Raw genomic sequence first — 12229 nt, 5'->3', positions numbered from 1 at the left:
CACAGAGCCCCCAGCTGGTCCCCCGGCCTCTGGATTCTCTGGTGCCACCTTAGCTGCCCTTCTATGCATTGAACAGTAAGGGAGCAGCTGAGAAGGGCTCTTCTTGAGGAGACAGTCCCTTCAGAGCCACAGAGCCCACAAGGCCTGCTTTACTGAATCCCTAGCAGGCTCCTGGCAGAGCAGGCAGTGGCTCCCACTTTCCTGTAGCTTCTGCTTCCCCCACCTCCAAACCAGCTCTTGGCCTGAGCCTGCCATTCCCTACTACCGCTCAGGCCCCCACTGGGCTGGGGTGCCTAGGCCTCCGTGCCTCTGAGATGGCAGGATGGGCCTCCTTACTGGCAGGAAGGGTCAGCTTGACAAAAGCTAGTGTCTGGCAGAGCCATCCATCTCCATCTCTGAGTAAGCCCCGGGAAGCCCCCTTAGCTCCCCATCTGGGTCTTGGGGCATGAGGTCTATGACCCACCCTTCTCCTGGCCAAGAGACAAGAGGACTTGAGGCGAGGTTCCCAGTTGCACTGGTAGAAGGCCATGTCCTCTGATTCTGGTGCCTAGCCGGCTAGGAGGGTACCCAGGAGCCAAAGACACTGTTCAGCCGAGGAAGCCTCTCACTGCTGCTGGTCCCAGGGTTTAGGGGAGCTGCCACAGGCCCGGTCATGTATACCCAGCCTAGGTGGGCAGGTGGCTGGTGGTGCATAGCCGTCTCTCTCCCTACCCAGTGGGACAGCCTTCATCCCCCTAACACGGGGTGAGGACCTTGGAGAGGCTGAGGGTGAGCTCCTCCCAGCAGGCTCCTGGGGGTCTGTGGGGGAGGCAGAAACAGAAGTCTTACTATGTTCAGAGAGATCCCCCAGCCAGTGTCCTCCTTGGGAGGCCTCGTGTGCTGGGCCTCTCTGCTGGGCCCGAGCCTGGGAGGGGCTGAGGGAGGGCACGGTCAAGGCTTCTCACCGTCTGGAAGAGGCTGGATAGAAATAGCTGCGCCCATCTGGGAGATGAGTCACTGAGGGGTGTTTTAGCCGTTTCTTGGAGAGGTTCTATTTTAGGTGAAACGCCTGTGACAGCCTGGGTGACGGGGGCTGTGTAAGGCAAGGTTCTGGTGGTGAGTGCAGGAGTTTTAGCACATGCCCTGGTTCAACCCTGTCCAGAACCCAAAGGAGGGTCACCCTGAAGTCCCAGGATAAAGAGCCTTACCTCCTAGGTTCCTCTTCTCGGAAATTCCCACCTCAGGGCAGGCCACAGCTGGTGGGTGCATGACAGACACAGGACCTTGGGTGTAGGCTGGGCACCCACCGCAGGAACTGAGTTTGTGGCTGCTGCCCTGGGTCAGGGCCTAGCCTCCCCTCGGGAGGGTGATCCTCTCTCAGGGTCCCTCTGAGAGTGAGCAGTCAGCTTGCCCCTGGAAGCTCACTTTTTGTGGGAGTGAACCCCCCTCACCCCTGCCAAGAATGACTCTTCTAAAGGAGTCTTTGGACTGAGTCCCAGGGACACAAATCGTTTCCTCTGTGCTTTCTCTGTCCAAAAGTAGATGAAGCCGCCTTGGGTCTTCAAAAGCATCTAGCTGTGGCGATGGCTTCACACTGTGGTGCTTGGGCATCACTGTTGTTAGGGTTTCTAGAGCTGGGCTTGGTCTTTGAGTTTTGCAGGGGCAGCTTCTAGATCCATGACCTGACCTACATGAGACTAAGTGGCCTCCAAAAGAGGCAGACATGCAAAAGGCACCAGGCTCTAGGCTGCACCTCAGGAGCAGGACAGGGCTGGCAGGGCCAGTCTTGCCAGCAGCACTGCTTCCTGGCTGGGTAATCGCACGAGCTGGTTATGAGCCGATCTAAATCATATTAGATCTTGGTTTTCTCTACTGTGAAGACAAAATGAAAGAATGCTTGTGAACATGCTCTGTGTAGTGCTGGATGCCGGGGTGGATGCACCAAAGTGCAGTCTCCTCCCCACTCCTCGGATGCTGCTCTTGTGCTTCTGGGAAAGACAGCCAAGCCCAGGCTCCCAAACTGGCAAGTCAGCCCCGGCGGCAGCAGCACAGCCCTACGGCCTCCAGGTATGGAGCAGGCCTGAGGGACCCCGAGGGTGGACAGAACAGGCCTTCTGCCCCAGGGACCAGACTGGACCTTTCCCTGGCAACGGGGCCGCCACGGGACTTTCAAAGACTCTGGCTGCAACCATAGATGAGCAGACTTAGCGTCTGTCCTTGGATCTGGTTGAGAAGATGGAGCCAGCCTCCTCCTTGTTGTCCGAATCTCCAATCTCATGGCCAAGGCCTTGGGAGAGCCGTGCCCCTAGTAACGGGTTGTCGGGACTAATCCCACAGGGAGCCTGTCTGGAGTGAGCCCTGCTTCGTGCACACATCACCTCAACAGGAGCTCAGGGACCAGTAGGGAGACAGGAGACACCCAAAGAAATGAAGTAGCGGAAACTTGGGGAAAGAATAATTACTGTGAAGAAAATAAACAGGTGATTAGATAAGTACTTCGGAGGTGTTTTAGATCATGTGGCGAGGGAGGGCCCTGATGGGGAACTGGTACTTGGTTGAGACCTGCACAGCTAGCTGGGCCTGGGGGCAGAGGGAATAGTGAGTGCAAGGGCCCCGATTATAGAGGAGAGCTCACAGGACCACTTGGCAGAACAGGAGGCCCAGTGCATCTTGGGTGAAGCAGCTAAGGGGAGAGGGGGATAGGCTGGGGTAGATCGGGGGCCTCATGGGCCGTGGGAAAGAATTCCCGTGGTAAGCATGATGGAATCCACTAGAGGGGTTCGAGGAATGTGTGACTGCCTCTGCTCTGCTCCACACACCTGGAAGTGACGTGCTCTGATTTATATGTGGATTTTTTGGAGGAAAATAATATTGGCTCATGTAACTGGAGGTCTGAGGGTAGACTAAAGGCATAGGTGAACCCAGGGAATTAAGTGAAGTCATGAGATCTGCCTGCTCCTCCTTGTCTTGGCTCCACTTCCAACTGTCTGCTGACTTCATCCTTAGTACCTGTCTGCCTACTGGGCAAGAAAGCTACTGACCACTAGAAGGCTACATCCTTCTGATGAGTGATCCTATCGCCTAACAGTCATCCACCAAGTAACATGGAAGGGCTCTGGTTGGCCCTGTTGGCAAGGTCACCTGCCCATCCCTGCACCGCCCCCGCCCCAGCTGAAAGCAGTGATTGGATGGATGGTAGCAAGGATTGATGAGGCAGGATGTGGATGGAGTCAGATGGTACACACTGAGCAGAGGCAGAGCCACTGGGTATGGGGAGGACCCTGGCAGGCAGTGGGTTGGTAGTTGGGGATGGGGAATGTGTGACTGCCTCTGCTCTGCTCCACACACCTGGCAGCTCCTAGAGGGTAGGGTGGTACCATCTGCTCCTTCAGCCCCACCTCCTGGCAGCCCAGAAACACCTGAGCCGGGCTGGGAGCTCGTGCCTGTGCGAGGAGTTGGGCCTGGCTGCAGTGACGTGGGCCACGGGCGCCCCCAGTCCTGACCATCCTGATAACCATGATGCTTCCTCCTCAGGTGAAGGAGTGGCTCTGTCTGAACTGCCAGATGCAGAGGGCTCTAGGGATGGACATGACCACTGCGCCTCGCTCCAAGAGCCAGCAGCAGCTGCACTCCCCAGCCCTGTCTCCAGCCCAGTCCCCAGCCAAACAGCCCCTGGGGAAGCCAGAGCAAGAGAGATCACGGGGCCCAGCGGGACCACAGCCTGGCCCCCGCCAGGCTGAGACAGCCAGGGCCACCTCAGTGCCGGGGCCTGCCCAAGCAGCTGCCCCTCCAGAGGTGGGGAGGGTGTCTCCACAGCCCCCTCTCCCCATCAAGCCTTCCACAGCTGAGCCCAGGCCACCTGCAGGAGAGGCCCTGGCCAAAAGTGCCACCACAGTGCCCTCTGGGCCTGGTGCTGCTGAGCAGACCCAGGAGGGCCTCACTGGGAAGCTCTTTGGCCTTGGTGCATCGCTGCTGACCCAGGCAAGTACCCTCATGTCTGTGCAGCCTGAGGCCGACCCCCAGGGCCAGCCTGCCCCCAGCAAGGGGCCACCCAAGATCGTCTTCAGCGATGCCAGCAAGGAGGCTGGCCCGAGACCCCCAGGCTCAGGGCCTGGGCCTGGGCCAGCACCTGGAGCCAAAACTGAGCCTGGAGCTGGAACAGGTCCTGGATCAGGGCCTGGAGCCCTGGTGAGAACTGGGGGAACAACCAGTCCAAAGCACGGCAGAGCAGAACACCAGGCAGTGTCCAAGGCTCCTGCCAAGCCAAAGACCATGCCGAAGGAAAGGGCCACCTGCCCACTGTGCCAAGCCGAGCTCAACGTGGGCAGCAAGGGCCCTGCCAACTATAACACCTGCACCACCTGCAAACTCCAGGTGTGCAACCTGTGTGGCTTCAACCCGACGCCCCACCTGGTGGAGGTAAGAGAGCTGGACCAAGCATGTTCCCTTGGGCCTTGGTGAGGGGCCGAGGCCTGGGGTAATGGGGGCATGGGAGCCAGAAACGGCTGCGGAAGGCTGGGTCTGTAACAGTCACAGGGCTGCCCCTACGCAGCTGCAGAGAGGCTATGCTCCCTTATCTGTCCCTGCCCTGGGCCAGTCCTTCCACTCAGAGAATAAACTGGCACAGCGGATGGAATAATCATGCCCGCTGCCTCTGACTGACTGACCAGTGCCCTAAGACTGGTCCCAGAGGTAGCCAGGCTCTGGAGGCTCTGAACTGGCCTCCGCATTCCCAGCTTTCATGGGGATGGCCCTGATGGAAGATGCCAACCATCCCTGCTCATGTAGGACAACCCTGAGGTCCCACCCTGCCTTCAGTCTGACCCTCACAGAGATTAAAGGGCTGTTAGACAGAGGCCTGTGCCCCCCCCCCCCCAGGCTCTAGCCCAGCCAGGCAGTATCCTCCCATCATCCCTTCCTCTGAGGTCATGGGTTTTGATGTCTACTTGTCCAAATCACAGCTTTTGGTCCACATGTTTTCCCCTGGCTGGGCCTAGTCTCCCCGAGACTGTTTGTGGGGTTGCGCAGAGATGCTCTTTTTACCCACAGGGAAGTTTGAGAAAGTGCTCAAGACAGGTTGAGGCCTGTCTTTGTGGTCTCTCTTCCAGGAGAGTTCTGGTCACTGTGCAAAGCTGAGTGGAAGGGAGTAGGAGGCCTAGTGTTCTCTCAAAGCCTGGGGCCCAGGCTGGGAGGCTCCGAAGGTGTGGAGGTACCCTGGCAGAGCTGGACGAGCCTGGGCCTGGAGGCTGCTTCTGCTTACCCACTCCCTTACCCGCTCCGCCCTGCCCAGGGCCATCCGTGTGAACCCTTGGCTGCCTTGGGCATAGCTGGATGTGTCCCCTTTCATGGCGTGCCCTTGGGGTCTATGACTGACTCCTCTTGGCAGGTGGATGTGCCCCCAGCTGTGTCGTATCAGGAGATGGTCAAGCCAGCCTCCTCCTCCTGCACACACGGAGTCACCTGAGTCCTTGGGGCTCCTGGGCTGACCCATGTGTGATGGATGGCAGAGCGTGGGAGTGTGGAGCGCAGACCACCGCTGGCCCAGAAAGCAACAGAGAAGCGCGTGGTGTTGTTGTGGTCTCTGCAGCACCTTGTTCTGACTTGCCTTGGGCCAGCCTCAATGGGAGCAGCCCGTTGCGAAAAGGAAGATGACTTTGGCTGCCACAGGCCATCTTTTCCAACATGCAGGGAGAGGCAGGCTAAGGGGACAAGCAACCTCATGTGATGCCCATGTGGCCCTCCAGGCCCACACTGCTACCTCCCAAGCCCTTGGTCCAGTGGTTTACTGGAGGACAACTGGCCAGAGAGCCAGCTGAACAGAGAGGCAAGGGGACACCAACAGGGTTACCACGGCACCAGCGGCACTCCCGTCAGAGCCAGGCATGCATTTACTGCTGGGTGGGGCGGCCCGATGCTGAGGGACTGAGCCCAGTTGGACTGCTGAGCTGGCCCAGCCTGGAGGACCCTTGTCCCTGAGAGACCTCTTGGCCTACATTTCCTCATTAAGCAGAATGTGCAGAAAGGAAGGGAAAACTCTCTCTGTCTGGGAGTATAAATGTTCCTGACAGTTCCCTTCAGCAGCCTCTGGGCCAGGCCAGGGGAAGTGCTGATTCTGCCCAAACAGAAGTGTCTCAGTCACATGCTGACTCTGGGGGAGCAGGCTGGATTCTGATCCAAGCCTCTCACTGCTACTTGGCTGTCGCCTCCCTGGATCCCAGAGCTTCTGCCCCTTGATAGCCAGCATTGCCCCCGGCCCCAACCCCTCCATGTCCTCCTGTCTCCATATCCTGCCCCACTGCCACCTCCTGGGCCAGGACCACCCTTGCCTCCACAGGATCTGATGGGTTCCATGGGCCTGATGGCCATGCTGCTGGGCACACTGCTCCTCCTAGCTCCTCCCCACCCGCGGCCCCTGTTTCCCTGCTGCTTGCTCCTAACAGCAGCCAGAAGGTGGCCCAGCTTCTCTGACTCCTTTCTTCTCATGGCTCTGCTTGTTAATGCTGCCATCCTCGGAGGGCCTGTGGCTGCTTCTGGGGAAGGGGTGGATGGGCAGCCATGATGCCCCCTCTTGTGGTTCCCACCATGGAGACCATGCCACCATCAACGCTGAGATGCAAGCTGGCAGCCTGGGGTCATCCTCAATTCCCTCTCTCTCACCTCAGCATCCACTCCATGGACCACGCCCTGCCGGCACTGCCTCCCCACTGGCCTCTCCTCTCCATCCCTGTAGCCATGGCCCTACTCTAAGCCCTTGTCCTCCCTCATCCAATGACCGAAACCTTCTCGTGGCTTTGCCTGCTTTGGGTCTTGCAAGGGGCTGATGGGGAGGGGCTGGTGCTTGGTCTGTCTCCTTCCCTCACCCTCCCCACCAGCACTGTTGCTTTCCTTCCCTGAGACTCTTAACCAGGCCACGGGCCGCCTCCGATCTCATCTCAGTAAATGGCCACTTGGCTTTGGAGCAGTTTTGCTCTTCCCTTTGTGTTCTTGATAAAAGGCTCCTGATTCTCAGTAGGTGCCCCAGACACATCCTGCCTTGGAAGTGAGGTGGCAGTTCGAGCAGGTTCTTCTGCAAGACTGAGGGGTAGGTCTGCCCTGGCTATCTCTCCCACACCTTCCTTGACCAAGGCTGGCCTGTCAGATTGGGCATGACTGTGCTGTCTCTGTGCACCATGTGAGGCAGAGGGACCTGTGTCTGCATGCAGGCTGGGGGCCCTAGGGCAGGATGGACCAGGGAGCCCCCACTGTTTACTCCCCACAGGCCTGTTGGACCTGCTGTGGCTCCACTTGAGGCCAGAGCCTCCTGTCTGAGCTGCCAGGGTGGGAATTACCCTCAATATCTCTGAGCTATAAAAATCTTTTTACCTTTTTTGTGGCCAGGGAGGCCAGAGCATACAGTGGAGGAAGCAGGAAAACTAGATCCCTTTTCTTTGAAATTTCCTCTGAAAAAATAACCAAAGTGCTGTTTAGTGAGTCATTTCATAATTAAGAGTTGTTGATTCCAAATTTCTTACCTATTTATCTTTTTGAAGGATAATAGTACCCTTTGGCTTAATTTTTAATTGGCTTTTGGTTCAAAATAGAGTTTGTGAAGAAATTAGTGGAATTAGAATTGTTACAGTAACATTGCCAGTTTCTTATCTTATTATAATTGCCAAAATGCCAGCCATGGCCTTGAGAAGACAGGCCTCCTTGGGCAAAGGGCCTGGCACCTGTGATATGTGGGTCGGGCTGGGCTTATTTGGGGCGAGGGCAGTTGCCAAGGCATCAGGAGAGAGGCCAGCTGCGGCTCCGCTCTAGACCTGCCTCAGTCCGCCTCTGGGGGTAGTGATCTCAGGGGGCCTGGTTTCCTCCCGTGTGGAATGCGGGCCCTAGTACTCCTGCTTAGCTTTCTGTGAGAACCAGGTGAGATGCTGTACCTCAGATCCTTGTGCAAAGTTCAACACATAGTCAGCCCTCGAGTCAGGTGATTGGCACCAGAGTGCCCTAAAAGAGAGTCTCTGTACAGGGAAGAAAGAGTCCCCACCAGCCCCGACTATCTGGGTATGAATTGACCTTGTGGCCAGTGCAAGATCCTGGTCTCATGAGGGCCGGCCCACAGGGTATGAACACATTTGGTACTGGAGCACGAGGAGAGCGCAGCCCAAACATAAAAGTATATGTTGGGTATATCAGAGAGGATTCCTCTCATTGGAGGCAGAGACCCAGAAGGGAGGAGCCTAAGCCTGACCCGGGACAGGAAGTGTAGGGTCAGAGTCAGAAGAGGAACAGCAGTACCAGTGATGGCCATCCCTGTGGTCCAGGGTGCCAGGCTTAGGCTTTTTACATCTGAGCATCCTTTTCACCCTCAGCAGTGTGGCTAGGGAGATGTTGGGCTAGGCAGCCAGCCTGGTGTCACCGTAACCAGACTGACACCTCAGCCGCCTCCACATGCAGAATACCTATGTTCTGCAGGGTCACTGGGGCAGCGAATGGCAGACAGTGCAGGGAGGATGCCCAGCTTCCAGTGGAGCCTCTCTGGGTTCTCTTGGCTCACAAGGTACGGCAGCCAGTGGGGTCCCAGAAGGTGGCAGGTCTCACCTGCCTGTGGGGCGCCCCACCAACTCTCTCAGACAACTCCATTCCCCTGTCTCATCCTGAACCCACCTACCTCCATCTGATGGTCTGCGCACCTGCACCTCTTACCGTGATTAGGCAGTGATTGCCCTTGGGGGATTCCTACCTTCCTGCCCTCAGAAAGGAACTGGACAGAGAAAAGCAAGGCAGAAGTGGTCATCAGAGCCTCCCATTGTCCATCCCCAGGTCCCAGCTCATTCCCCTCCCACTTGCCAAAGGGAATAGGAAGAGGGGCACACTAGCAGCAGCTCCCCAGGGGCTGGGGCTGGGTGAGGGAGACTATGAGAGAGAATGTGCAAGTGAATGAATGAATGAGGGAGTCAACACTAAAAGGGGAGAAGGAATAATGAACATGGAATAAATGAGCAGGGGTGGAGTGGGAGTATGAAGTGGGGGGCAGAACAGTGTGAAAAAAGGAGTCAAGGTCTCAGGCTGCAGCTGCATTCCAGCATCCAGGCTCAGAGAGTCTGCAGGCCTGCCACCCATGCCATCCCCATCCTCCAGAAGACTTGGGACTCAGCCTGGTCTCCCCGCTCTACCTCTAATGGCCTCAGTGCCCTGGACCCTTCTCCCCCGACCCCCAGAGGGCTGGGGAAGGGCCTCCAGCAGCCAGGTCAGGTGTTTATTTTTAGCTCTTACCTCACATGCCTCCTCCTGCCCTCCCTCCCTCCCTTGCTCCCTGCTATATCAGAGCCGGGAGCAAGAGGGCCGACAATTTGGCAGCCCTTTCTGCAGCCTGGCTGCCTCTGTGAGTAAGCGTGGGAAGGAGCAAAGCCCTGGGGAGCATGTGACATGCTCTGCTGAGGGCTGGGCCTCTGGGCTCAGGCCACTGCAGGGGTTGGGTCTTAGCTCTTGGCATCAGCTCTGCCGCCTCCATCCAGTCCACCCTTCCAAGGTGCTCTTGCTTTGTTTGGACTGTGGCTTTTGGGGTGGGGTCTGCAGGCTAGAGGTAGAGGTCAGAGGTTTGCCAAGCCACCAAGGTGAGCCAAAGCAGATGACCTCACCTTGAGAGGCCTAACCTGGGATGGCTGTGTACATGGACCCAAGATGGAGTCAGGGCACTGTTGCCTTGGGCCAGCCCCCTGTCTAGACCTGGATCCTAACCCCATCATGCTGATCCTGGGACTGGGGAAGTGACTGTTTGCTCATTTCCAGAACTCTCTCTGAGCCTCTGTCTACACCCATCCCACCTCTCTAGGATATTTTCTCCATCTCACAGTCCTCTCTGTCTTGGAGGGATTTCCATTGTGACCCCAGGTAATGCCGGGGGACATGTGGAGGGGATTCCTGATTCAGCCCATCCAGCACTCTCCCCCAGCTCCTTTAGGACAGACCCTGTCAGGCACCAAGTGAGTCCAAGGCCCAGCAAGTGGCCAGCACCCATTGCCTCATAGGAGTTTGTAGGGGGATACACAGAGCATGAGATAAGGTCCAAAGGCATCAGCACGTGTGCTAGGGCCAGGCCCTGCAAGGGATAAGGTGAGTATGTGCGGGACCTCTGAAGGCTCCTCCTCCATAGCTGAGCCCCTCTGCCCTGTGTATGGATTTGTATGTGCTGGTCTGGGCACAGTTGGAGCTCTAGTCTCAGGGAAGCAGTCTCAAGGCCCTGTGTAACAAGCCTGTGGAGCAGACCTATCTCTCAATAAACACGAAGGCCCTGCCACCCACCCCACTTAGCCTCTGCTGGGGCCCAGGGCAGAGAAGGTATGTAGCTCTGTGGGTAGGAAACCAGGGCAAAATCATTGATACCATGGTGTCCTGAGGATGCCAGGCTGAGGATAGGCATCCTGGAGGTACCATGCTTCCAATGCTTTTCCAGGTAGGCTAGGGTCTGACTAGGGCCCAGGGGCAGCGTGTGAGGTAAGGGTGCTAAGAATGTGGCCCACTTTGGGCTGGCGAGGGCCAAGAGCCACCTCTTTGCCCTGTCCTTGGCTCTTTGACCGTATGGTTCTGTGTCCTCTGGTTCTAATGTCCCATCCGAGTGGCCAAGCTGCTGGTGGGAACCTGAGTGTCTGGGCACCCAGATGTGCATCAGCAGGAAGGCGGGACCGCCGAGGCTCTGCACGCTGGGGCGAGAGCAGGCACAGGTGTGCACTGTCACTTTCACTCCCTACCCAACCCCTTGTGGGCCAGGGCACGGCCTCAAGTCTTGCCAGAGAGGAGCACTGTCTCTGGAGGAGGCTCCTGGGAGACAAGCTCCTGCCAGCCTCTGACGTGCTACAGAAATCACTTGCTCAGAGCCTGGGATGCTCAGACCGCACCCCTGTGCAGACATCTGGAGGTGGGGGACTTAGACTTGGTTGGACACATTAAGACCTGTGTCCATCTTAGTCATGGTTGTGTCTCCAGCCCCCAGCACTGAGCCTGACACAGACAGGGTGATCCTGAAAGTGTTGATGGTCAAGAATTTGTCCCCAGCCAAGCTCTGGAGGAACCAGGGCCCCTGGCCTAAGGGCTGGCAGATACAATCCTCATCAGAAGAACAGCCCCAAGCCCTGGGAGCAGGAGGAGGCTTCCACTTGGGAGTCTTTGCTGGCCTTAGACAAGGTGACTTGGGCTGGGGGGGTGTGAGCAGAGGGGATGGCTCAGCCCCATCCCCCAACCTCCAATCAGGGCTTCTCCCAGACAGCCTCCCCTGGCCCCAGGAGCCTGCAGCCTCCAGGCACAGCCCTTACTTCGGGGGGAGGGATGGTGTCTGAGGTCTGAGAGCTAGGAGGCTGGGATGGGGCAGTGCATCCAGGAGGTGCTCCCTGTCTGGTGCCATTCCTGGTCTGCAGGGGCTCTCACCTGGGGGGCCCTGCACCTCTCCCAGGAGCTGTTCCCTCCCTGGGGGTACTGAGTCCCCAGCTCCCCCTCTTCCCAGATCCTTGTGATACTTCTGTAGCCTCCCCTCCCCTATGGGTTCTCCTCCTTTTCTGGCCAAGGGAAAAGCTCTCTGTGGGGTAAGGAAGGGACCCTTCTTTTGGGTTTGTCATTTTAACTCTGTATATATGCATCTAAAGGATGGGGAAGTCTGTCATTTGGGGGCAACAGATCTATCAGTCTTTTTCTCCTTGTGCCTTTAGTGTCATGCTTGGGAAGACTTTCTCCTCCTTCAGGTTATAGAAATAGTTATGGACAGAATCTGACTACTTCAGTGTCTTTGTGATTTTCATCAAACTCCCTCCTCTCTCGTTGCCTTACAGAAAACTGAGTGGCTCTGTCTGAACTGCCAAACTAAGCGGCTGCTGGAGGGCAACCTGGGAGAGCCAACCCCTCTGCTGCTGCCCACCTCACCGCAGCCCCCTGTAGGAGCCCCTCACCGTGCATCTGGAACAGCCCCTCCAAAGCAGAAAGGGGCACAGGGGCTGGGCCAGCCATCAGGTCCCTCGCCTGCCAAGGCCAGTCCCCTGCCCACCAAGGCCAGTCCCCAGGCCAAGCCCCTCAGGGCTTCTGAACCCAGCAAGACCCCGAGCAGTGCCCAGGAAAAGAAGACAGGAGTCCCAGCTAAAGCTGAGCCTGTGCTGAAGCCACCTCCAGCAACTACCCTGCCCCCTGGGACTCCTAAAGCAAAGATGGGGGCGCGGAGGGCTGAACCTGCCACCCCTATCGTCAAGGCTGTTCCAGAAGCCCCCAAGGGTGGGGAGACAGAGGTCAG

The 12229-nt window shown here is 57.6% G+C and overlaps 1 protein-coding gene across 2 annotated transcripts in view; it reads left to right on the top strand.

Annotated features, from left to right (window-relative positions):
- The window catches only part of BSN (bassoon presynaptic cytomatrix protein), an 83199-nt gene that overhangs the window by 50676 nt on the left and 20294 nt on the right, over positions 1–12229 (top strand). For both annotated transcript variants that reach the window (XR_012500011.1, XM_074344888.1), the window contains exons 3-4: positions 3514–4398; positions 11778–12224. Coding sequence is in view for 1 of the 2 variants with exons in the window: in XM_074344888.1 (XP_074200989.1) it covers positions 3514–4398; positions 11778–12224 (1332 nt within the window). In the remaining variant the exon portion in view is untranslated. The remainder of the gene's footprint in view (positions 1–3513; positions 4399–11777; positions 12225–12229) is intronic.

Source organism: Camelus bactrianus, chromosome 17 (genome assembly GCF_048773025.1).
Source record: "Camelus bactrianus isolate YW-2024 breed Bactrian camel chromosome 17, ASM4877302v1, whole genome shotgun sequence".
NCBI classification, from domain to species: domain Eukaryota; kingdom Metazoa; phylum Chordata; class Mammalia; order Artiodactyla; family Camelidae; genus Camelus; species Camelus bactrianus.
Note: the sequence above shows the minus strand (reverse complement) of the source record. Positions and strands in the feature narration are given on the sequence as shown.